Raw genomic sequence first — 24439 nt, 5'->3', positions numbered from 1 at the left:
GTTTTCCACAGCTCTTCTTGCCCTTTAGGACATTTTCCCCATAGAAGTAGAGGGAGGAAGGAAGTTTCTTGTTACAATACAAATCCTATCCATCCTTTTCTTTAATATCCTTCAACAGCTCTCAGTCGCCTACAGAATAAAATCCCAAATCTTTTAATATGGCCCAATTTAGTATCTTTCAGAGGCTTCTGCTACCCTGGCTGCCACCTTCCAAACACTTTAAGAGCGCAGCTAGCTCTTTCCTGCCTAACGGGCTGGTTCCCGGGACAAGAACTAGCTACTCCTTCCCACCCAACCTTTCCCTCGTTTTTTTCTTCCTGGGCCTTTACTTCCCATTTTCTCCTCTGTCCAGTTCATTGTTGTAGAGCGTTTATTTCTGTGATTAGACATTCATTCGTGTGCGTTCACATCTATTATCCAAAAATCGGACCCTCATCCCTCCACGTAGTCGGGCCAGGTCTGTCTGGTTACTGCAAGGTTCCCAATTCCCGGCACACAGCTGACACCTATTGGTCACTGTGTTTCGGTCAATAAGTGAGTCAACGCAAGCAGCAGCGGAGCCGGGGGAGAATCCCCAATGAAGAGAAAAAGGATCCTAAGGCCTTCAGGGGTACTGAGGCCCGGGTTCCCCTACCCTACTCCCACAGGAACAACTCCGCCTTCGCCTTGGGCAAGCAGCACTACCTTGCCTGAATCCTGGTGAGTAGTAACTCGATCACTCCCTTAGGCGGCGCTCCAGGCCGCAGCCGCCAAGTTCAGCGCAAGGCATTGCGGGACTCGTAGTTTCCTTGGGCATGTGCCCAAGGCGCTTGCGCACCGGAGGAGCGCGCGCCGTCCGACCCCTGTCAGGATTTTGGGTCTTTGTAAAGAGAGGTCCAGGCGACAGCATTCAACCGAAATATGCCTCTTTAGTCCACCGGGATGAGCCAGGTCGGCGAAAGAATGTGCTCTGCGTGGGCTGTGGCGGTTCCCTGGAAAGCGGCCGGAATAAGCACGCCCGCCGCTCCGGAAGTGAGAGGCCTCTGGCGCGGTGCATTGTGGGGGGCGTAGTCCTCCTTCCCAGGCGGTCCTTCGCGGCGTCCCCCGGGCCGACTCCCGAGCGCAGGCGGGTGGCCTGGCGGGCGGCGCGGCGCGGGCCGACGGGAAACGTATTCTGGGCACGGGCGCCGGATCAGCCGGCCGCGCCGGACGGCAGCAGTGGGAAGCCACCCAAGGCCTCGCGCGGCGCCGCCCGTCGAGGGGCGGGCGGCGGCAGACGACCGGACCGTCGAAGGGTTCAAGGAGGCTGGTGGGCCGGGCCGCGCGGCGCAGCCATGCCTGGCTTTACGTGCTGCGTGCCGGGCTGCTACAACAACTCGCATCGGGACAAGGCGCTGCATTTCTACACGTTTCCCAAGGACGCTGAGCTACGGCGCCTCTGGCTCAAGAACGTGTCTCGTGCTGGCGTCAGTGGATGCTTCTCCACCTTCCAGCCCACCACGGGTCACCGTCTCTGCAGCGTCCACTTCCAGGGCGGACGCAAGACCTACACGGTGCGCGTCCCCACCATCTTCCCGCTGCGCGGCGTTAACGAGCGCAAAGTAGCACGCAGGCCCGCGGGGGCCGCAGCCGCCCGCCGCAGGCAGCAGCAGCAGCAGCAGCAGCAGCAGCAGCCGCCGCCGCCACCGCAGCCGCAGCCGCCGCCGCCGCCGCCGCCGCCGCCGTCAGCCTCCACTGCCCAGACCGCCCAGCTGCAGCCGAACCTGGTGTCTGCCTCTGCAGCTGTGCTCCTCACCCTTCAAGCCGCTGTAGACAGCAGCCAGGCTCCAGGATCCGTGCCGCCGGCGCCCTCTACTCCCACCGGAGAAGATGTGAAGCCCATCGATCTGACGGTGCAAGTGGAGTTCGCAGCCGCAGAGGGCGCAGCCGCCGCAGCCGCCGCTTCGGAGCTAGAGGCTGCTACCGCAGGGCTGGAGGCCGCTGAGTGCCCTATGGGCCCCCAGTTGGTGGTAGTGGGAGAAGAGGGCTTCCCTGATACTGGCTCTGACCACTCGTACTCCTTGTCGTCAGGCACCACGGAGGAGGAGCTCCTGCGCAAGCTGAATGAGCAGCGGGACATTCTGGCGCTGATGGAGGTGAAGATGAAGGAGATGAAGGGCAGTATTCGCCACCTGCGCCTCACCGAGGCCAAGCTCCGCGAAGAGCTTCGAGAGAAGGATCGGCTGCTGGCCATGTCTGTCATCCGCAAGAAGCACGGAATGTGAACAGATCCACCTGTGTCCTGTGGGACTCCCCGGCCCCTGCCAACCTGGGAGGCCTGCAGCCTGCCATTGCGAAGTCCCTTATACTCCTGGGGCACTGGTTGATTGTACTGAAGCATAGGGCAGCTGGACTGTTGCTGGTGACCTGGCACCCTCTTGTTTCCTCCTAAGTCTGGGACCTTGGACTCTGCACTGGTGACACCAGCAATTGATGACTTTGTGTGCCCCCTCTCCTCCCCAGTTAATATGGGTTCTGGTTAAGCAGAGGCTTAGGAACCACTGAACTTGTAACTTACCCCCAAGGGATGCAGGTGGGATGCCCAGGGACTATGGATTTGGGAAAACAACACCTTGAGGTTTGCCAGCAATCAGAGACAACTTTTCTGTGTGTGGTGATAAGGGAACCAAGTGACATCAGTTCTCCTTTTCATGCTTTTCTTTCCCAAGTGCAGCCTGTGATTCTGATGGGGACTGGCAGATCTGTGCCTCTGCCTGCTAGGACCTCCCTCCCCAGGAGGCCATCTACCAGGGGATCAAGGTGACATGTTCATGCAGATCCAGCTTGCCAGATCTTAGGTTTATCTTGTTATGTTTGCTACTGGTTACAAATTCTATTTTCTGTACAATTAGTCAGACTAAAGTTTTCACTGTGTTTGTTTGGCAAAATGAATTAAACGGGAAGTAAGGTTTTTATTTGGGTTTTGCCATTTTATTTTTATAAGGACTCAGCTAAGTGGCCCTGAAACATGGGGAAATAGGCCTTGGCCTTAAGTCTCAAAGACCAGGCTGATCCTGAGAGCAGAGATGGTCTCTCCATAAAGGGGTCCTGCCCTGGCCTCTTAAGGTCCTCACAGATTTCCTGGCTCAGCTCCTGACAGTTTGGAAACTGCAACAAATAGCCCCAGTTTGTCCATGGGTTAGAAGCCTGTGTCCTTTCAACAGAGAGATGGAGCAACTGAGACCTAAACTGAATTGTGACAGCTTACTTCTCTGAGGGTTTTGAATTCCTGAGCTTTCAGCTAGGGTTGAATTTTGCTCACCATTATATAGCCCTTAGGCCTATACACATGTCTGATACACATGGACATGCAATTAATCAGTGAAGACCACAGTTGGAATCATCCGTGGCTCCTGCAGGCACAAGGACTCCTGTACACATACCTTTGGTGGTGGTACTCTTTCAGTATAATGGAGCTGGATCCATAGAAGGCGTTAAGAAGGAGGAGTTGGGCCCTGGCCGGTTTGGCTCAGCGGTTAGAGCGTCGGCCTGCGGTCCAGAGAGGCCCGGGTTTGGTTCCTGCTAAGTGCGCGTACCTTGGTTGCAGTTTGTCCCCGGCCCAGGGCCGTGCAGGTGGCAACCACTTGATGTGTCCCTTTCACGTCGATGTTTTTCTCTCTCTCTCTTTTCCTCTCTCTCCATCCCACTTTATCTGAACGAAAAATGGAAAAATGTCCTCTGGTGAGGATAAAAAAAAAAAGGAAGGAGGAGTTGGGATTTGTGACCCCTTGGGTCATTTTCTTGGTTGTTTCCATCTTTCCTAATATTGGATATTGTAGGGTTGAGATGGCATTTTTATCTATAGCTCCAAGTAATTTTGCTCAAATCCAATGGGGAAAAGCAAATGCCATTAAAGCTAGCCCTGTTTATTATGGGTGTTGGGCACAAATGGACAATTCTTGGGCTCCATAAAACATTGTTCTCGTATCTGTTAGTTATGGGAAAAGCCACTTGCCTGGGGACTTTCCCTGTGGCTGCAAAATGAAAGGACTCTAAAATGTTCCTCAGTCTGCTCTTTTCCTTGGCATTGACTTAAGAAACAAGGCTTTGGTGGGGAGACAGAGAGGTCATAGGTTGTGCAGGTGCTTGGTTGGGGAAGACACTGGATCTCTGCCTTTCTAGGCTTCTGGCTGGCCAGTCATAAGGTGGTGAAAGCATAGTAGTGCCCTTTGAGGACAGGTGGAACTAAAGCCCTTTGCCTGCAGCTATTGGGCCAGTCTCTGACATGTCCCCACTCTCACTAGGAGTGATGGCTTTCCCAGATTCAAGCCATGCTCGTTAGGCTATCCTTTAGCTCCAGTTGAAGGGACTTAACATTATTTCTGCTTTGGCTCATGGGCACCTCTCAACAGCACTTCCAGGAAAGTGTAAGGGTAGGCTTTCCAGCCAGTACTTTGGTGTCTGGAGGTTATGTGTACACAACCTATCCAGTGTTTTTGCTTCTTGTAGGGTGGACAGCTCACAGCAAGGGAGGTCCCAGATGCATCAAAAGCAGGGCAATGTAGAGTTCTCACTAGCTGAGTAATAAGAGAAGCATGAGGCAAATAGTGCAGACTTGGGATTTCATAAGCTTGGCCTGGTCTTACCAGCCACCCTAGGAAGGCTGGGTGGGGTCGGTGAAGATGCAAAACTCTTCTTAAGAACAGGAGTACTGGGAGATCTCCGACAGAAGGGAAGGTATGGAGCTGCCAGGAGAAATCTTGTAGCTATTTCCCTTACCTAGGCCCCCCACCCCACCCCGGGTTAGCTGTAGGGCATTTCTACCAACGAGCAGGACCTAGAGGCAGGCCTTACTTAAATGTTTGCGTTGCCCAGGAAATTAAAATATGTGCTGAAAGGAAAGGGCAATCTGGTAATTTAAATCATGGGGAAACTTTGGGTGAGCCAGTTACCTCTCTTTACTCATTAATAAAAATGAAACACTTCGCTGCCCCGCCTATTGCAATAAAATCTTAGGAAAATATTTTGGCGACTTAAGTTGTACAAGTCTATGAGAAATCCTGTCTGCAGCCGAGCCCCACAGGAGTAACATTTGAGTCTACAGCCCAAGGGAAGTCTCGCCCTATCGAAAGCAGCTTTGGACACAAATGGCGGTGGGCAGGGCGCACGAATGTTGGGAGGGCAGAAGCTATGGGTTCCGCCCAGGGGTGGTCTTGAGCACCAAAGAGGAGGGAGGGTTCGCGAGCGGAAACAGTTCAGGGGCCCCGGGAGGGGCGGCTGGGCTAGCCTGGAGCCAGGCTGGGATACCATGGAGGCGGGGCCAACTCCAGAAGGCTACTCAGCCTGGGCAGGGCCAGACCAGCTGGGACCTGGCGACAACAGAGCCCTGACCCTTCCCTGGCGCCAACCTCGGGTGTTCCAGAGGCTTCTGCTAGACCACAATTCTCAGGGGCTCGCCCCGGCAGCCTTCCTCCCTAACTTAGCCTCACCTCCCGCGCTGCGGGCCGTGTCTGGGCTTCGGCGCACAGCACGCCGGGAACTGTAGTTTTCTCTGGGAGCACCTATGCCAGAAAGGAGCGCGGTGGGGACTGCGTTTCCCAGAGTGCAGCGGGGTGGAGAGGGAGGGTAGGGGGGGAAGGGACAGTCGGTCGCAGACCGCGCTGGGTTGCCGCCGCCGCCGCTGCCGCCATCGTGCCAGCCCCTTGGGTGAGTGTTGAGGATGGCGTGCCGGGGCGGGGGTGGGACGCAAGAGCTGCTCTCCCGGCTGCCTGGAGCCTCTACTGCGAGTCCCCGGGTGGCCCCTCCTCCCTCCCCCCGGCGGCCCGAAGCCGCGCGGGGCCGGGGCCATGTGTCGCGCGCGGCTCCGCCTCCCGCCGGTCCTCTGAGGCGGTGGCTGGGGGAAACAGAGAGACAGCCAGGCATCTATCCAGGTTGTATTGTGCACATGGCTGGAGCACCAGACCGCGCTAGGATCGGGCCTTTTTCTCTTGTCCAGACCATTCGAATGGGGCTCTCCGGGCTGCGTCCCGTCTGGCCTAACCCAGCCTGCCCGAGTTCCGCAAGTTCTGCAGTTAGGCCAGTGGGTCGACCCCAGCCCCAGGTCCTGCTACCCGCCTGCGAAGGATCCGGGGATGGGCAAGCGTCCCCCAGCCCACTCCGGAGTCAGCATTGGGTAAGGGTGCCCGTCTGCCGCAGCCCGGGTTTAGGACTCTTACCCGTTCCCGACCATAACCTGGCTAGGATGTAGGTGAACGCATCTTTACTTGTCTACAAGTCCTTTGGGAGTGCACGAAGCCTCCCCCCCCCCAATTCTGTGGAACTCACGCGTAAGTTCTGCGTGGAGGGGAGGGTCAGGTAATCTGGGGTTGGAGAGGGTTCCACGTGGGACTTCAAACCCAACCAGCCTTGGAGGATCTGGCCTGCTGCGATGAGGCAGCTCCAAGCTGGATGGCTCAGCCTCGTCTTTCTCTCTCTTAGTGTGACCAGGCTCCAGCTGTGGAGGGTTGGCTAGCCATGTTAGTGGAGGAAGAAAATCAAGGAGGTGAGGCTGGATGTGTGAGCCTCCAATATGTTATTAGACCACCCAGCACAGCCTAATGCTCATATCTGCCGCTTCCAGAGTGATGTGCCTTTCTCCCACAGAGGAGAATTCCATAAGAATGGTGGTGATAAGGTAGGATTCATTGGAGGAGGGAGTAGAACCCAAGCCTGGGATCCATGAACCCAGTGTCAAACAAGAGGCTGGGCTGGAAGCAACATTGGGTGAGACACATTTGGGCTGTGGGAGTCAGATTCAGATTCTGTGGGGCCCTTCTGAAGCCTGGGTAGCAGAACTAGAGCTGAAAGCTGCAGAAAGTCAGGCTTCCCTTGTTTGCTCACTTCCCAAGAGCTAGATTCATCTATGAACAGGCAGTAAATTGGTTGGGCCTTAGGAAATTACCCTTAATGATTGTTACAGCGACCCCATTGAGTTCTGGGAGAAGTGGAATATCTAGCTATTGAATAGTTCTCTGACAGGTTTTCTAAAGGCACTTCTGATTGAGTGATGATATAAGGGACCTCTCCAGAGAAGACCATGGGATTTTGAGAAGACAACTTGTCAGGCCTTGATTCCTCTGACCCATTGTGGCTTCTCAGCCACAGTTCTTGCAGCTAAGTCTTTGCAGACCTGTCCTTAGTAACAAGCAGGTCTCTTAGAAGAATTGATTTAGGTCCATGGTACAGAAAGCCTCCACCTCAGGACTTTTTCCCCCCTCCTTGAGTATTTCCCCAAGTGATTTTTTTTCCTGATCATTGGGCTTTAGCCTTGGAAGTTTCCTGCAGTTGAATTGCTATCTAGTCATTCTCCCTGGTTAGGGAGGACAGGCAAGGGTTAGAGTTCTCTCTGAATTCAACCCTCCTAGTCCACATCCCAGTACATAAGTACATGTAAGTTAGGTTTTTCCACAGGCTCAGGACAGGTCTGATTTGCCAGTGGAGGTGGACAACAGGGAGGGACTACCTATAGGACACACATAGGAACCATGTGTTCGAATCTCTTAGTGTGAGAAGCAGTTTTTCACGACCCTCTATAGATTGTCTGGATTCATTCTTTCTAGGACACAGGTTTTAGGTGAGCTAGGCTTAAGGCTATGGATTAGTTCTGCACATTCCAAGGCCCTGGGTGGCTTGTTCACAAGGGTTTTTTGCAAGGTCAAAAATGTACTGTTCCTTCTCCAAGATTACATGGGAATAGGAGGAATTCAGGTTCCTCCTTCTCATTCCAGTCCTAGAAATTCCCTATAACTTCTGTGTCTGGAGTCAGCACACCATTGCTAGGCATCTTGATCCCCCAGAAGTCCTTGATATTTCTGGAACTTGGCAAGCCATCTGGGTCTTAGAGATAAGAGGACAACCCTGAGGTTCTCCAGAATCATTCTGCACCCTCTGTTCATGTTGGGCTGATTTGGAAAGTGGGGCCTGGCACAGTGCAATTGGGATATGGCTGCATAAGCATTGGGGTAGGGTATGAGGATGATTGGGTTCTCAATCAGCTCAAAACTAGGTTCCTTAGTGAGATGGAGCCCACCTCTCTCAGTCATGTCTCACTTTATTCTGTTGTCTTAATAGTTGGGAGTTGGTATGGGATGAATGATTTAACAGATGGAGACTTCTCAAATCTTAGAACTGGAAGGAACTTTATATAAAAAAATTCTTGGATTCCCTCACCGAGGCATTAATGTATCTTCCTTGAAATGATTATGTTTTTCTCCTTTCTTGCCAAGGAAGTTTTGTTCAGCAACCATTCTTTGAGTCCTTTCTGTGTGTTAGGCTCTGGGCTGAGGCTGGAGGTAGAAAAATGAATCCGAGAAAAGAGGTCATTGTGCACTGGCTGGTTTGGCTCAGCGGCTGGAGCGTTGGCCTACAGTGTAGAGAGACCTGGGTTCGGTTCCCGCTAAGGGCACGTACCTCGGTAGCAGTTTGTTCCCGGCCCTGGTTGGGTTGTGCAGGTGGCAGCCATCGATGTGTACCTTTCACATCAATGTTTCTCCCCCCCACTCTACCTGAACAAAATATCGAAAAATGTCCTCAGGTGAGGATTAAAAAAAAGAAAAGAAGAAGAGGGGCCTTCTGAATGATTAGAACAGCAAAGAGGAAAGACTGTTGGTGAGCCCACTCTCTTCTTCAGTGTACCGAGCAAGGTATACCTCCAGGAAGGTCGGGGTCCTTTGAGTGAGGCTGTCACTACTTTATTATTATTTTTTATTTTTTATTTTTTATTTTTTTTATTTTTTATCCTCATCCGAGGACATTTTGGCATTTTTTGTACAGACAGAGTGGGAGGGAGAGAGAGGAAGAGAGAGAGAGGGAAACATCGATGTGAAAGGGACACATCGAGTGGCTGCCACCCGCACGACCAACCAGGGCCGGGGACAAACTGCAACCGAAGTACGTGCCCTTAGCGGGAACCGAACCCGGGTCTCTCCGGACCGCAGGCCGACGCTCTAACCGCTGAGCCAAACCGGCCAGGGCTATTATTATTTTTTAAAATATTTTTTCTTACCCTAAGAAGCCTGAAACACCAATCAGAAAGAATATATGTACCCCCATGTTCGTAGCAGCACTATTTTTTATTTTTTATTTATTTTTTATCCTCACCCGAGGACATTTTTTCGATATTTTGTTCAGATAGAGTGGGAGGGAGGGGGAGAGAGAGAGAAACATCGACGAGAAGCCAAACTGGCCAGGGCTATAGCAGCACTATTTACAATAGCTAAGATCTAGAAACAGCCCAAATGCCCATCAGTAGACGAATGGATAAAAAAGCTGTGGTATGCCCTGGCCAGTTTGGTTCAGTGGTTAGAGCATCGGCCTGCAGTCCAGAGAGACCTGGGTTCGGTTCCCGCTAAGGGCACGTACCTCGGTTGTAGTTTGTCCCCAGCCCTGGTTGGTCGTGCGGGTGGCAGCCACTCGATGTGCACCTTTCACGTCGATGTTTCTCTCTCTCTCCCTCTTCCCCTCTCTCCCTCCCACTCTATCTGAACAAAAAAAAAGGAAAAATGTCCTTGGGTGAGGATTAAAAAAAAAAAAGCTGTGGTACATATACACAATGGAGTACTATGCAGCTGTAAGAAAGAAAGATCTCTTATCCTTCGAGATGACATGGAGGGACCTGGAAAGTATCATCCTAAGCGAAACAAGCCAAACAGAGAAAGACAAGTATCATATGATCTCACTTAGTTGTGGAATATAATGAACATAACAGTCTGAGGAATGGGGTAGTCACAGAGATGTGGAAGTGGGGTATAGACTGACAATCCCCAGAAGAGGGGTGGGGGTGGGGATAAACCACAGAACTTACGTGCATGTGTGCATGAACAATGGACATGGACAACAAAGCTTGGGACAAGGCGGGGAGGGCTGGAAGGGGGGAATCAGTGGGGGGAAAAGGAGAAACATCTGTAACAAAAATAAATTAATTAAATAAAAATATATATTTTTTCTTTATTGATTTTAGAGAGAGAGGAAGGGAGAGGGAGAGAGAGAAACATCAATGAGAGAGAACTTTGATTGGCCGCCTCCTGCATGCCCCCACCAGGGACCTGGCCCATAACCTGGGCATGTGCCCTGACCAGGAATCGAACTGGCAACCTCTTGGTGCATGGGTCAATTCTCAGCCACTGAGCCACACCGGTTGCGTAAGGCTGTCACTAATTTAAATTGCTATGGCAGTTGAATCCAGCTGCTGTCTTCTATAGCCTGCTTTTCCTCCATCCCTCAGAGATCTCTGCTGGGTATTCTTCAGTGCCTGGGAGTTTCACCAGCATTTTGTGGTCTGTGGCCTTTCTATTATTTCCTGCCTGGAGTCTGGTTTTGTGCTTTCTGCTCCTTTGAGACCCTCTCGCGTCACTTTTATTAAAGTGCCCAGTGCTTCTTGAGTGTTACCTATCAGGACATCTTCCCAGAGTGAGACACAGAGGTACCCTCCCTAGGATGAAAGAGAATAGTCCTTTTGGAGAGAGGGGTAGAGCCAAAATGTTTTCCACAGGATGAACATTGAAATGAAAATTGGGCAGAATTTCTATGGGCTGGGGTTGAGCTGAACCTCTTTATGGGCTTTTATTTTTCTTAAGTTAATATTTTCTGGTGGGCCATTTGAGGATGTTTGTGTGTTTCTAATTGAATTTGAGTTGGCTATCCCTTCCCCAGCATTGAGATTCTGTGATTCTCTTGCTTTGACCATATGTCGCAGGAATTTCTGGCCTGTGTGACATTCTGGTCAGCACCCTGACTACCAGGTCTATGTGACACCTTTCCTCTTCTCACCCTGTCAGCTGGATATGTCTTCCTGGAAAGAATCCTTTGTTCAGGTCTGGCTGTGACTAGGGAAGTATCTTAGTGGCCAGGGAAGAGGGACACAAGAGGGCTAGGGGTAACTCTGCTCATTGGCCCCAGGGCTCCCATCACTGGCTGAGGGAGAGCTTCCTGTGGCTGCCCTGGGCCTTACTCCTTATTTGTTGCTGATACCTGCTCTGTGCCAACTCCCTAAACTCCAATCTGGAGAGGGGGCTACCTGAAGAAGGATAACCCCCTTCAGGAGAGGAATGTTTCCAGGGGGCTGTTTGCCTCAGTAAACTGGGGAAATTCTGTAATATTTGTTCCTTAAAGCCCCAGATAGGCTATCAGAGCCACTGGGTTTCACCAGAGCAGAAACTGCTGCCCCCTAGAAGGATGTGTCTGCGTAGAGACATTGGTTCCACTTGCATAGGTAGTTTCGGGCTCAGGAGAATGCAAGTTCTTACTTGTCCCTATGGTGTAAACTTGCTTTGAGCAGCTAAGCATGTACTCAGGGGCTTTCTGTCCTGAGGGGCATGGAGCTTGCTGATTTCAGAGGAGAAGAAAAGGCCTGGACTCCATTCCTCACCACCTCATTTTGCCATCTATATGCTTTTTGCTGTTGATGTTGGCTCTCAGCTGTTCCAGTCCAAGCCAAGTTTGTGTACATTTTAATGCTGGCTATCCAGTGGCCTTGTATAGCCTTGAATTTTTTCTTAACCTCTTGGTTTCTTCATCTACAGAGCGATGATGACCATACCAGCTCTACAGGCTAGTGAGGCTCAATGAAACAGACACAACTGTTTGGCTAACAGAAGGCATTACCTCCACCACCCTGGGGAATCCATGTCCCTTCCTTTATTACCCTGCTCACCTCAGTCAGAGTGTCACGGTGGTATCTGCCAGGCATGGTGGTGGCAGATGATGGGAGTGGTCACTTAGGGGCTTCAGGCCACACTGGGGCAGCCAAGTCCATTTGTATCTAACCAGCAAGTTCATAAATGGGATCTGGCTAGCACAGAGGCCCCAGAGATATCTGAGCTGCCTGGGAAATGAGAGGCTATTCAGGGACTCAGTAAGTACTGAGCAGAGACCAGAATGCAGGTCTTAGAATTCAGCTTCTGGATCAGCCAGGGCAGCCCGAAGGAGCCCTCCCTCTACGCAGAAAGGAGGAAAAGGCCATTAGGGTGCCGGGGGCACCTAGACTTTAGGGATCTGCCCCAAAAAGGGTTCTGTCCTAGCCAACCATTTGGACATTGGACCTTGGCTAATTTCTCTCTAGACTTTAGATAGGGGAGTAGTGATGAGGCAGTTGCCGACTCTAGGTTGAGGCTGCTTCTTAGCTTTTGACCTAGTATTCACCTATGTTCCCAATGATTCTTTACTGCTGAGTCCTGCTTTATACCCTCAGTTGATTACCCCTAACATTCCCACAATTACTGATGAGGAGACACCATAAAGGAAAGGAAGAGGATCAGACTAGAGGCCAGGCCTTTGAGCATGGGGTTGTATGCCTGCTGTTTAGCCACAGCTGTCCCTCAGGTGACTGACCAGAAACTTGGGAGTGAGAAGAGGGATTTGGGGCCAAGCCCCACTTGCCACATGCTTCAGACAGACAGATAGCTAGGTGGACGATAAAGGTTTGTTTCCCAACAACTTGGACAGAAGACATAGGTGGAGGAGAAGTGGGTCACTTGGCCACTTAAATTGAGCAGGGTTTGCCCAGAATTATTTCTCCTCCAAAGAAGAAGGGCTTGCCTCAGCTACACCTCCTATGCATTCATGGACTTACTCAAATAGTTATTGAGGGCCAAGCCAGGCACCATGGGAACAGGGATGCCCTAGTTGGGGACACAGACCATAAACAAATACAGGGTGGGACAAAAGTAGGTTTAGGGTTGTGAGTATGTGAAACAGAGTTGTTCTTTTTTTTTTCATCCTAGCCCAAGGACATTTTTTTTCTTTTTGCATTTATTTTCAGATAGAGCGGGAGGGAGAGCGGGAGGAAGAGAGTGAGAGAAACATTGATGTGAGAGAGAGACATCAATTGGTTGCCACCCACACAACCCCAACCAGGGCCGGGGACGAACTGCAATCAAGGCACATGCCCTTAGCAGGAACCAAACCCAGGACTCTGGTCCGCGGGCAGACACTCTAACTCTGAGCCAAACTGGCCAGGGCTGGAGTTTATTTATTGTTATATTATATATATTTTTTTATTTCAGAGAGAGGAAGGGAGAGAGAGAGAGAAATATCAATTGGTGCCTCCTGCATGCCCCCTACTGGGTATCGAGCCCACAACTCAGGCATGTGCCCTGGGGAATTGAACTGGTGACTTCCTGGTGTACTGGGACGATACTCAACCAACTGAGCCGTGCCAGTTGGGCTATTCTTTTCTTGTATTATTATTTATTAATTAATATTTCCCATACAAACAACTGTAAGTCTACTTTTGCCCCATCCTGTATGTTAGTGTGACAATATCATGCAGTGACAAGTTCTAAGAAAATAATACAGGATGGTGAAATGAGTACCAGGGGTGCTATGTATCCTGTCCTATGGCCTTTCAATGACTTCCCTTCCCATTCTCCACTGATGAAGTCTGGACCACTTATTCTGTCTTCCTGCTACCAACTCCCCCCACATCCTTGCTTTTCTTTTTGTTCTTTATTGAGTTTTAGAGACAGAGAAAGGGAGAGGAAGAGAGAGAGAGAAGCATCGATTGGCGCCTCCTGCATGCCCCCCACTGGGGATCCGGCCCACCACCTGGGCATGTACCCTGACCGGGAATTGAACCAGCGACCTCTTGGTGCATGGGTCCGCACTCGACCTCTGAGCCTCACCGGCTGGGCACCCGCACCCTTTCTTTACAGCCACTGGGTATTTCCTTGTTTCTGGAACAGGCTAAGCCTTTTCTTACCCCAGGGCTTTGCAACTGTTAATCCTTCTCCCTGGATCACTCTTCTTCTTCTTAAATCTTCATGTGTCTAGATTGTCACCTATGTGTCAGCTCAAATATCACCTCTCTATAGATTCCAGCCCTGACCACTGTCTTGCCCCTGTCTGAGAAAGCCAAGGTCAGAGATCATGGCTTCAGCCCTGTGTGCTGTTCATTTCTATTTTCAGACTAATTGTTGCTGAGAGTCCTGGCTCTGGAGTCCACTGGTTCCATCCAGTTGTACCATCTATTAGGTTAGTGACCTTGAGTAAGTTAAAGTTAGCTCATCTCCCTGAGCCTCATTTTGCTCATCTCTAACATGGGTGTTTGACTCAGACTATTGGGGATTAATTCATGTGAAGCCCTTAGCACACTTCAGTACCTAATACCCATGAGTGAAAATGAGATGTTTTCAGCTGGACACTACTGTTTCAAGTTTTGTCCCTGGAAACACTGACCCAGAATTTGAAGATAGAAACAAAATTTTTTTTGTTGCTTAAAGGGACTGCCTGGGCCAGTGGTTTTTACCTGGCATCTGTGACTGAACCTCAGGGAGTATAAATAACCTGAAATTATTTACAAGGCCACTGTGTAAATTTATTGGGAGAGGGCCACAGTTTTTGAGGCATTCTTAGAGAGTCTTTGCACCCACAGAGACTTAAGGATCAGTGAAGGCTGATGCTCAGTGAGCAAGAGGTTATCAAGGTCATTTCTGCTCCTTGAGGAGCCTGGCCTCAGTCAGCCTTCGGACTATTGGGTGAAGCAGGAGATGGTGTGGTCAGTGGCCCTCTTGAAAGATCTGTTGGAGAAGCCATCATGAAGGTCAGTCTCCAATCTGATGTGAGGCTGCCTCTAAGCCTTGGCATTTTGTTTCCATGTTGTTCTTTCTACAGTAACTGTATTAGAAACAAGGTTAGGGCTTGCTTACCATTCTGGAGAACATCCTGCCAGCCTGATCCAGACCCCTCCCCTGTGTTGCATGGGGATGGAGCTGGGGGGCTCTGCACCCTGCCTCTTTTTCTGGACTTAGGAATGCCGCCTCCCATCCGTGAGTTAAAAGCTTTGTGGGAGATTTAGAATCAGAAAGTTTAAGTCCTGTAGTTTGCTGGGCCATGCTTTGTGCCAGGAGATTCGGGGTGTAGCAAGAACCACACTGGAACCCTCACAGCTCAGAGCTACACTGTTTAAGTGGAGGAGCGGGCCCTGAGTGTGTTGATACAGGTTTGCCCATGGAGTTGGAGTCTGTCCCTAAATACTTGGGGATCTGAACAATGACTTGAAGGAAGATCAGGGACTTACTGACCAGTCAGATGAGGGGAGGGAAAACAACATGGTGGGGAAGAACCTGGTGAGTTCTGGTGTATTTGTGTGTGGAGTTGGATTGCAGTAGGAAAGAATGCCTGGAGAGGCAGGGACAGGTGTGGATGCCCACCTGTGGAGCTTGAGGGTTTGTCCTTTCACTCAGAGGTGAGGGTGGTGCTATAAGGGAGGGACATGGCCAGCTTTGAGATTTAGAGCTCAGATATGCAAAGGTAACAGAAAGAAAGCAGTGGCCTCGACCAAAGGACCCAGTGTCAGCACTGAAGTACTGGATAAACTTGGAGCAAGACCACACATCGCTGAACCTGTTTTCCCACCTGTTCAGCGGGTTGACAGTGGACTCTGACCACATGGCTATTGTGATCATTACATGGAAATAAACAAATCAAGGTCAAGCAGACCTGGAATGACATTGGTATTGGCTTTAGGAATCCTGCTTGGCACTTTTTTTTTTTTTTTTTTTAATCCTCACCTGAGAACATTTTTCCATTTTTTGTTCAGATAGAGTGGAAGAGAGAAAGAGGGAGAGAGAGAGAGAAACATCGATGTGAAAGGGACACATCGAGTGGCTGCCACCCGCACGACCAACCAGGGCCGGGGACAAACTGCAACCGAGGTACGCACCTTTAGCGGGAACTGAACCCGGGTCTCTCTGGACCGCAGGCCGACGCTCTAACTGCTGAGCCAAACCGGTCAGGGCCTGCCTGGCATTTTTAAAGCAAACACTTCAATACACATAGTTTTGAAGGTTTCTTCTTACACTTTCTGGGAGACCCTGAACTGTCCTGTTCTTCAGGTGAACTCCCTCTGTCCTGCCTTGCCCCATAAGATCAAAAGGCTCTTCTGTCCATGTTTTTTTGTTTTGTTTTGTTTTTTAATTTTTAAGAATATTGATTTTAGAGAGAGAGGAAGGGAAAGGGAGAGAGAGACATCGATTGGCCACCTCCTGCATACCCCCCACAGCTGAGCCTGGCTGTTGGTCCTATGCCTTTCCTACACTTTGATTTGTTTCTTGGCAGAGTTTGAACTGGGACATACCTTGTGTTCCTGTGTAACAGGTGTGGCCCGGTACAAGTTCTCTTCTCTGCTTATTTTAGACTTTCCTGGACATTTCTTAGTCATCCCAGCACTGAGCTGCTATTTTTAGTGGCACCACCTCCTAGGGGACCTAAAATAAAGCTGGCTCAGCTTCCTGGCCCCTCATTGGCTGGAGTGTTGGTGACAGGCTAGAAGATAGGCTGGATTGAGGATAAGCTACTGTCCCTCCACACTGGCTCCTTTGGCCTTGGGCTAGGTCGCAGGGACTGAACTAGCACTTACCATATTGAGCTGAGCACTTGACCAGGTTCCCTTAGGCTTCACAACCACTGGGTTCCACTTCAGTTTTACGGAGGAGAAGGAGGAGGAGGAGGAGGCGGCGGCAGCGGCGGCGGCTAAGGCCCTAAGAAAAGTAGTGACTTGCATCACCTCCTATCACTGTTAATGGTTTTCTGCCAGGATTGAACCCACCTTCTCACTGCTTTGGTTCAGAGTCCTGTTATCAGGAGAGAGGGGCTGGGCTTTTCTAAAGTCAGACAACTATGGAACACATGGGTCTGCTGTCATAGGATCCTGCAGTGAGATGTGGACGTCCTTACCTGGGAGGGGCCTAACAAAACCAGAGTAGTTCTCTCATCTAACACCCTTGGGCTGTGGTGTTTATAGCTGGGCAGGGGCTTCCCCTTCCCTTCAGAAATTAGAGAGGGACAGCCCCTCCCAATGGAGGAGTGAGGGATGAGGGAATGGAAGAAATTGAATGTTTCCCCCTCGTAGCCTCCATTTCCCCTCCCCACATCCCTCATCTATTACTTTGTGATCCCCTGAAGTTGTCCCTATCTTTGAAGTAGGGGTTACCCCCATCAGTGAAGAAGTGCCACAGAAAGGGCAAGGTGTTACCTGTCCTCAAAGATGTAAACTGCCCCCTTAAGAATAAAGAGAGTCATTTGCTGTTTTTGTAGCAAGTGGAACTTTGAAGAGCCATCTCCCCCCACTTTCTGTACCGCAGGCCAAAGCTCTAATCGCTGAGCCAAACCGGCTAGGGCTCCCCCCACTTTCAATGGGTCTTCCTCCACCTGCTAGTGTGCTGGTGCAGTGTTGAGACACTGAGGGATGAGTCCCAGCAGAACAAGGAGGGAGCCTGAGGGCTGCAGTAGAAGACACTTTGCACACAGGTATCAGTAATTGCTGGCCTGCAAGGTGGGAAGAATAGCAATAACGCTTGCCTTGCAGGTTGTTTAGAGGATTAGATGAAAAGCTATGGGGAGCCCTGGCTGGTTTAGAGCATCAGCCCGTGGACTGAAGAATCACAGGTTCGATTCCCGATTAAGGGAACGTACCTTGGTTGCAGGTTTGATCCCCAGCCTCAGTCAGAGTCATGCAGGATGCAACCAATTGATGTTTCTGTCTCTTTCTCTCTTTTTCTCTCTCTCCCTTCCTCCCACTCTAAAAATCAGTGGAAAAATACCCTTCGATGAAGATTTAAAAAAACAAAAAGCTATGGGGAGAGTACTTAGCTCCTCCTTAAGGATCCATCCCCTCATTGGATATTGAAGGGCCTGCTCTGACTTTCTTTTGTCCTGGCTCCACCCTCAGTACCCATCCTGTGTGTTCTGCAACCCAGGCACCTCTCTGTGTTATCAGCCAGAGTTCCTCAAAGAAGGGGCTGAGTCTGGTCTACTTTTGGGCTCCCTACACTGGTCTATATTGGAAGGGGTCTTCTTCCAGTTCCCTGGTGCCTCTCCATGTTCCCTATGTGAATAGACCTCAGCGAAGGACTTTTTGCTTGAAGAGGCTGGGGAGTAGTAGGGGTCAGTGAAGAGACAGCAGCTGGCTGGCTCCTGGTTCTGCAGTACCAACGCTTCCCTCCCTGTCTTGCTGGTCTTGCAGGTCCCAACGAGGCTGGGTGACACTCCAGAATGGGAGACAAGCCAATTTGGGAACAGATTGGATCCAGCTTCATTCAACATTACTACCAGTTATTTGATAACGACAGAACCCAACTAGGCGCAATTTACGTAAGTCTCCAGCTCTAGGACCAGAACGGGACCCCAGGGGATTAGTTCAGGTGTCGGGTCATTTGGTTCAGGTCACAAGTTCTGGCAGCCCTCACTGGATTTGTGTGCATCCTTCTATCTGAGCTGTCCATGGGACAGGGGGCCTGAGGTCTGATTCAGCTACCTGATTTCCAAATTCCCTTCTGTCATGTTCTACAAGAGTAGGGATTCTGGTACCCTGGGTAAGGTGTTCTAGACTGGCCATCCATGGTTCTGGAAGTGCCAGTGTTCTAGATCTGGTGACAGCAGGTGGAGGCTAGGGCTCATGGTGCCCTCTGGAGGCAGTAGCAATGAGCATCATCAGTGCAAAGCTGAGTTCTCCTGGAGTCCCCAGGTCCATCTTCCTTTTAGAGGCCAAAAGTCCCTGAGTGCTCATGGGAAACAAATAGGGTTAGCTCAGAGAGACTAGTATGTCCTTTGAGAAACCCTTCTGTGCAGGCATTATTTGTTGCTGTTTTAATGGTGTTCATATATACCAAGAGCTACTTGTATCTGACCCTGCCCAAGACTTAGTCAAAGAAATAATGCTTGACGAGGCCATTCCTAGCAGGTCTGCTTAGTGATAGGAGTCATCCAGCATAGCCTCAGAGCCTGACTGAACACTGGCAAAGTCAATGTTCATTCAGAAATTTTGGAGAAAAGAAAGGGATCTTACCAGAGGAGGGTCAAATCCTACACAAGTATTTGATTGTCATCATCATAGATCGAGAATTTAAATAAAGTCTTGAACTGATTTGACTCTCGGATCCTAGCACCTTCTGCCTTGTTGCTTCTTTATGTATGTATTCATTTATTTATATAAATAATCTTTATTTATTGATTTGAGAGAGAAACACGTTGATTTGTTGTTTCATTTATTTATGTACTCATTGGTTGATTCTTATATGTGCTTTGACCAAAGATCGAACTCCCAACCTTGGTATATCGGGATGAAGCTCTAACCAACCAAGCTACTTGGTCAAGGTGCCTTGTTGCTTCTTAACATCGATTAAAGCAGGCCTGACTCAGACGAGAGTTAGCAAAGTCCTAAAGTACACCTTATGTATGTCATTTCAAATAATCCTCAGCACATGGTCCCTTTTGAATATCAGGAAACTAAGATGCAGAAAAATAAGTAATTTGCCTAATGCCACAGCTGGTAAGTAGTGGAGGCACTTTTAAGTTCTGCCCCTGAAGGCTGTGGCGGGGAAGATCTGGGAGGTAGAGGCAAAGCTAGTGGTTTGCCTTGGGAGGCCTTGTCAGTTTCCATCTCTTCCTGACCCCATGGGAGCCCTCATGGAAAGGGCTTCAGTGGAACTCAGCCTGGGCTCTATAGTTGGTGACGAACGTAGAATGCTTCCAAGTTACTTCCGATGACTTCTCTGGGACTGGTGCTGATTAATCACACAGCAGGATGGCTTTTCGCTGAGCCTTGGCCACATATGGCCAGGCTGGGGCTCATGTATATCAGAGGTCATATGACTTCCTAAATAAAAACTATGAAATGGACTTATCTAATAATTTATATACATATGTGTGTGTGTATGTATTTTTTTTATATATGTAAAATATGTTTTTAGTGGGTTTTTTTTTTTTTAGAAAGACGGTTTGGGGTCCTGGCTAGTTTTGCTCAATGGTTAGAGCATTGGCCCGCAGACCAATAAGTTACGGGTTCGATTCCGATCAAGGGCTCGTACCTCAGTTGCGATTTGTCCCTGGTCCTGGTTGGGGTCGTGCGGGAGGCCACCATTTGATGTGTCCCTTTCGCGTCGATGTTTCTCTCTCTCTCCCTTTCTCTCCCTCCCACTCTCTCTGAACAAAAATGGAAAAATGTCCTCAGGTGATGATTTAAAAAAAGAGATGGTTTGGGGGTGCTGGGGTGAGGATAGGCTGCAGTTGTATTCTTTTTTTTTAATCCTCACCCGAAGATATTTTCCCATTTATCTTCAGATAGAGTTGGGGTGGGGGAGAAACATCAATGTGAGAGACACATTGTCTGGTTGCCACCTCCCCCCTACCCCCCACCAGGACCAGGGACTGAACCACAACCAAGGTGTGTGCCCTTGACCAGAATCAAACTCGTGACTTTTCGGTCCACAGGCCGATGCTCTAACCACTTAGCAAAACCGGCCAGGGCTATAAAATATGTTTTTATGGTTGTTTGTTTGTTTTTTAGAGAGAGAAAGGAAGGGAGAGAGAGAGAGAAATATCGATCAGCTACCTCCTGTACACCCCTACTGGGGATCGAGCCTGCAACCTAGGCGTGTGCCCTGACCAGGAATCGAACCAGCAACCTCTTGGTGCAGGGGATAGTGTTCAATCCACTGAGCTATACTATCCAAGCAATAAGTTTATATTTTCTTAGTTTTCAGAGCTTGAGTTCTGGGATGATGGGGTATAGTTAAAGAAGTTGTTAATAGTGCAAAGTTTGGAAGCTATGCTCAGTTCCTTTACAGCAGGGAAACTGAGGTGTGGGCTCAATTTCCCCAAGAAAAATTATTTTTAGGGATTTTTCAGGGTCTCAGAGACACTAATGGTGCTCTGAGACCCTGTCTTCAGGTTTTCTGGTTTTCAGATTGACGCGTCATGCCTTACATGGGAAGGACAGCAATTCCAGGGGAAAGCTGCCATTGTGGAGAAGTTGTCTGTAAGTAAGGGCCAGGGTAGGGCTGTAGGCATCTCCTTCCTTTCTGGCTGCATCCTACCACCCAGCCTTTCTCTTGCAGAGCCTTCCATTCCAGAAAATCCAGCACAGCATCACGGCACAGGACCATCAGCCCACGCCAGATAGCTGCATCATCAGCATGGTTGTGGGCCAGCTTAAGGTAATAGTGCTGCTAGAGAGAAGTGGGTAGGCAGAGGAGAGCCCTGCACCCCTGCCTTCCCTGTGATGTGACCTGCTTGTCAAGGAACAGCCAGACAAAATGACTATCTAGAGCTATATAATAGTAGTCAGCCACATGTGGTAATTTATTTTTAATTTTAAGATTTTTTTATTGATTTTTAGAGAGGGAGAGAGAGAAACATTGATGTGAGTGAAACATCAATCGGCTGCCTCCTGCACATTCCCTACTGGGGATCGCGCCAGCAACCCAGGCATGTGCCCTGGCCAGGAATCGAAATGGCAACCTTCTGGTGCCCGGGATGACACCCAACCAACTGAGCCTCACTGGCCAGGGCCACATGTGGTAATTTTTAAATTACATTAATTAAAATGAAATATGCAGTTCCTCAGTTACACTAGCCATATTTCAAGTAGTCACTCACTTGTGGCTGCCTGTTGGACAGTACAGACATAGAATATTTATGTTACTCTAGAAAGTTCTAGTGTAGAGCACTGGTTTAGAGCCTTTTTGGAAAAGGGACAAGAGGTATAGGAGCAGGATGAGGCTGTGGTGTCAGGCCACAGGGCCTTCATACTACCCAGAGGTATAGGTGGGCCTTCTTTAGGCATTTGACCCTGGATGGGCCAGCTGGGTGCTGAGTAGCAGTCCTCTACTGGAGTCCATACTGCCACTCCCTGAGCTGGCTGTGGCCTCTTCCACCTGCTGAGCAAAGCAGATTTGTGAAACTCTGCATTTTTTCCCTTTCCCTTCTTAAGACCTGTCATCTTCAAAGTCTTCTTGTGGTCTCTCAGCAACCACCCCACCCCCCCCCCGCCACCGCCCCAAAAACTCTCCCAGAATCTCCTACCTGTTGCGCTTTAGCAGACAAGCCAGATTCTCGGTTTTCAAAAAGCCTCTCCTTCTTCCCAAAGCAGAACAGATTGACTGCCCACTGACAAGGTCCCAGCCTCCTGGGACTGTGTCACAATGGGACTCAGAATAACAGGCCCTCTCCCTAGGCTAGGCAGGGCTCCCTGAGTCTAATACAAGGTTTGAGGGAGGGGCCCTCAAGGCTCTGCAAGGGACTCAGAGGGACCTGGCTTCTGGCCTGGACTTTCCTATCAGCTTCTCTTGCCTGCCCAAGATGCCCTGCCAATACTTTGTGTTTTTCCTCTATAGAGCTGTAATCACAGTGTGAACTCGGTTTTGAACCTTTTCTTGTATATTTGGCCACTGTCAGCATTAGCAGTCGCTTCAACTATTTAGATTAACTGGTGTGATCGGGCTCTGAGTGTTTCATTTTTAGATGCTGTAAGTTACTAGGTGAGCACTGAAAACTTTCAAATTGGTCACTTGTGCCCAGAGACATGGGCTTACAGGCAGGTATGTTCTCTGCTCTTTTTCTGTAGCTAACTAGTGAATTGTTCTGTGGTTTAAGTGCATATAGCAGTATGAGCTGCCATTTGTAGGCCCCTATGTGCCCAGTGCAGTGTATCATACATTAAATCAATCACACTCATAAGTATTCCTTGGCTCTACTGGGATTTGAGTTCAAGACAGTAGGGCCTAATCCCAAAGTCCTCATTCTTTGCCCTGTTACCCTACCACTGAACTCCCTTCCTGTTCCCTGGCCTCTCCTTTACTGAATCATTTTTCTTTCCTTACAGGCTGATGAAGACCCCATCATGGGGTTCCACCAGATGTTCCTATTAAAGAACATCAACGATGCTTGGGTTTGCACCAATGACATGTTCAGGCTTGCCCTGCACAACTTTGGCTGACCTCCTCCCAGCCAGGCACTCATGCTGTTTCCTTCTCCCTCCTCTTCCCGATACTATTCACACTCCTCCAGATGCTCCAAATATCATACACAAATGAGCAGGGCCATGGTAGGAGTGGGCGCAGTTTGCTGCTGCTACCTAGGTATTGTGCATGATGTTTGGATGCTAGGCTAGTTACATCTGACAGGAGAAGTTTGTGTTGTACCAGCGCATGCCTTGGAAAGACTTAAGTAATGCAAAAGGTTGTTTTTGTTTTGTTTTTTAATCTACTGACAAGTTGCTCTAGTAACCCAAAGAAGTGAAGGAGAAAGCAGCTGCCTCACCACCCAGATATTGATTTGTTCAGATGTTTCAATGCCTCATGATACAATAAAACCACAAAAATTTTCTTAAAAGTTTAAATTGTTTTAATTAGTTTAGTAGTTGGCTGGGCATCAATAACTACCCTGCCCCATTGGCTCTCTCATGTCTCACCCTCCCACTTCTACCCCAGTTCAGCAATACCTGTTGCAAGGAGAAAACTGCTGAAGCAGCACTCCCAGCTAGCTTCTTTCAGAAGCCCTGTAGGGCATAGTGTTGCCTTCCCCAGACCACCTGGTCTTGGAAAAGTGAGCTGCAAACAGAGAACTCACATCTGGCCTGAAGCTTCCCTTGCACTGAAGCCCCTGCAGTCAGTTCTGACACCCCCTGTGACCTCTACACTGAGTAGGGTCAGGACTCTAGTAACAGGACAGATGACACAGAATTTCACGAACATAAAGAGGCCCTGGCAAAAATGACCCATCACATTCAGGCTCTCTAAGCAAAAGTTTGAGGGAGAGGGGCCTATTTTATCCCCAGAAGGGTTAGGATCACATTCAGGGTGCCCCCAAAACCCCACGCCAAGAAGAGAGCAGTTCACCTGCTTTTGATAGCCTTGCTCAAAGGCAGGTGCCCAGAACAGCCAGGCTGCAGTGCCTACAGATGTAGGCCTAGTTGGTTGGAGTGTAGACTTAGAGCTATGAAAGAGGGCAATCAGTTTGAGGGATTTGTGCTCTAGGATTTCTCACCCCTCAGACCTCTCTGCAAGGCATCTTTAGGCCTCCTTTTGCCATCCTCACCACACAGCTTCTCACTGTCTTCAAATCCCAGGAAGTCTTAGCTATTGAGGCAGTTTATGCTCCTCAGTTTTGGGGTACAGAGGCCTTGCCCGTGGAAAATCTAGCCCTGAGACCTGGTGGCAAGGTAGCAATCACAGGCTAAAATCAAACCCAGGACTTGGGCCGGTGCCCTTTTAGGGGCTTTAGGATTGGTGAGAGCACCACAGCTGTGCCTGAATTTCTGTATCCCCCTTTCCCTCTACTGTGGATGGAGGTCAAGGACTTCCTCAGGTGCCCAGAGGTTGCCTGGCTATACTGGTCACAGGGCTGGACCATGTGCTGTTTGAGAAGAGCATATTTACAAGATTTCAGTGGGATTGATATCTAGGCTACTATGTATTCAGGGTTGGGGAAGAGAGGTAGGTGCTTGCTGCCTCTTAAACCACCCTGTATAAAATCTGCAATACGGCTTCTTCCATGTACCTGTGCCTGAAATGTCTGCAATAAAGAGGTGTTTGTAAACTGTGGTTTCTTTCTTCCGGCCTGAGGGTACTAGGTTGGGCAAGGATATGCTGGGGGTCTAGTCGGAAACAGTCTGATGTTTCTGGTGGGGCTCTCATAACCTTACAATTCCTGGACCTTCTGACATCGT

At 49.7% G+C, this 24439-nt stretch overlaps 2 protein-coding genes across 6 annotated transcripts; both read left to right on the top strand.

Moving 5' to 3' along the window:
• Window positions 1-1091: 1091 nt before the first annotated feature.
• Window positions 1092-2933, top strand: THAP11 (THAP domain containing 11). Its single transcript, XM_036274605.1, has one exon. The coding sequence runs from the start codon at window positions 1314-1316 to the stop codon at window positions 2241-2243; it is 930 nt and encodes a 309-aa protein (XP_036130498.1). The 5' UTR covers window positions 1092-1313; the 3' UTR covers window positions 2244-2933.
• Window positions 2934-5591: 2658 nt separating this feature from the next.
• Window positions 5592-24295, top strand: NUTF2 (nuclear transport factor 2). Of its 5 annotated transcripts, none has more exons than XM_036275866.1 (5): window positions 5592-5664; window positions 17957-18084; window positions 20678-20749; window positions 20829-20927; window positions 22595-23103. In XM_036275866.1, exons 2-5 carry the CDS (start codon window positions 17986-17988, stop codon window positions 22706-22708), a joined length of 384 nt encoding a protein of 127 aa, XP_036131759.1. In that variant the 5' UTR covers window positions 5592-5664; window positions 17957-17985; the 3' UTR covers window positions 22709-23103. The 5 variants fall into 5 exon arrangements, with proteins under 5 accessions (XP_036131759.1, XP_036131763.1, XP_036131761.1 ...); XM_036275870.1 differs by lacking the exon at window positions 5592-5664 and adding an exon at window positions 6111-6130 and having other exon boundaries at window positions 22595-24295; XM_036275868.1 differs by lacking the exon at window positions 5592-5664 and adding an exon at window positions 6390-6499 and having other exon boundaries at window positions 22595-24295.
• The last annotated feature ends 144 nt before the right edge of the window (window positions 24296-24439 follow it).

This window comes from Molossus molossus, unplaced genomic scaffold (assembly GCF_014108415.1).
Source record: "Molossus molossus isolate mMolMol1 unplaced genomic scaffold, mMolMol1.p scaffold_m16_p_21, whole genome shotgun sequence".
NCBI classification, from domain to species: Eukaryota; Metazoa; Chordata; class Mammalia; order Chiroptera; family Molossidae; genus Molossus; species Molossus molossus.
The sequence above is the reverse complement of the archived record's forward strand: the minus strand, read 5'-3'. Positions and strand labels throughout refer to the sequence as shown.

Excerpts from the sequence above, each read along its gene's own strand:
- THAP11 (XM_036274605.1), top strand. The coding sequence starts at position 1,314 with ATGCCTGGCTTTACGTGCTGCGTGCCGGGCTGCTACAACAACTCGCAT.
- NUTF2 (XM_036275870.1), top strand. The coding sequence starts at position 17,986 with ATGGGAGACAAGCCAATTTGGGAACAGATTGGATCCAGCTTCATTCAA. Across the intron at positions 18,085-20,677 it reads CCCAACTAGGCGCAATTTAC|ATTGACGCGTCATGCCTTAC; the intron begins GTAAGTCTCCAG and ends TCTGGTTTTCAG. Across the intron at positions 20,750-20,828 it reads CCATTGTGGAGAAGTTGTCT|AGCCTTCCATTCCAGAAAAT; the intron begins GTAAGTAAGGGC and ends TTTCTCTTGCAG.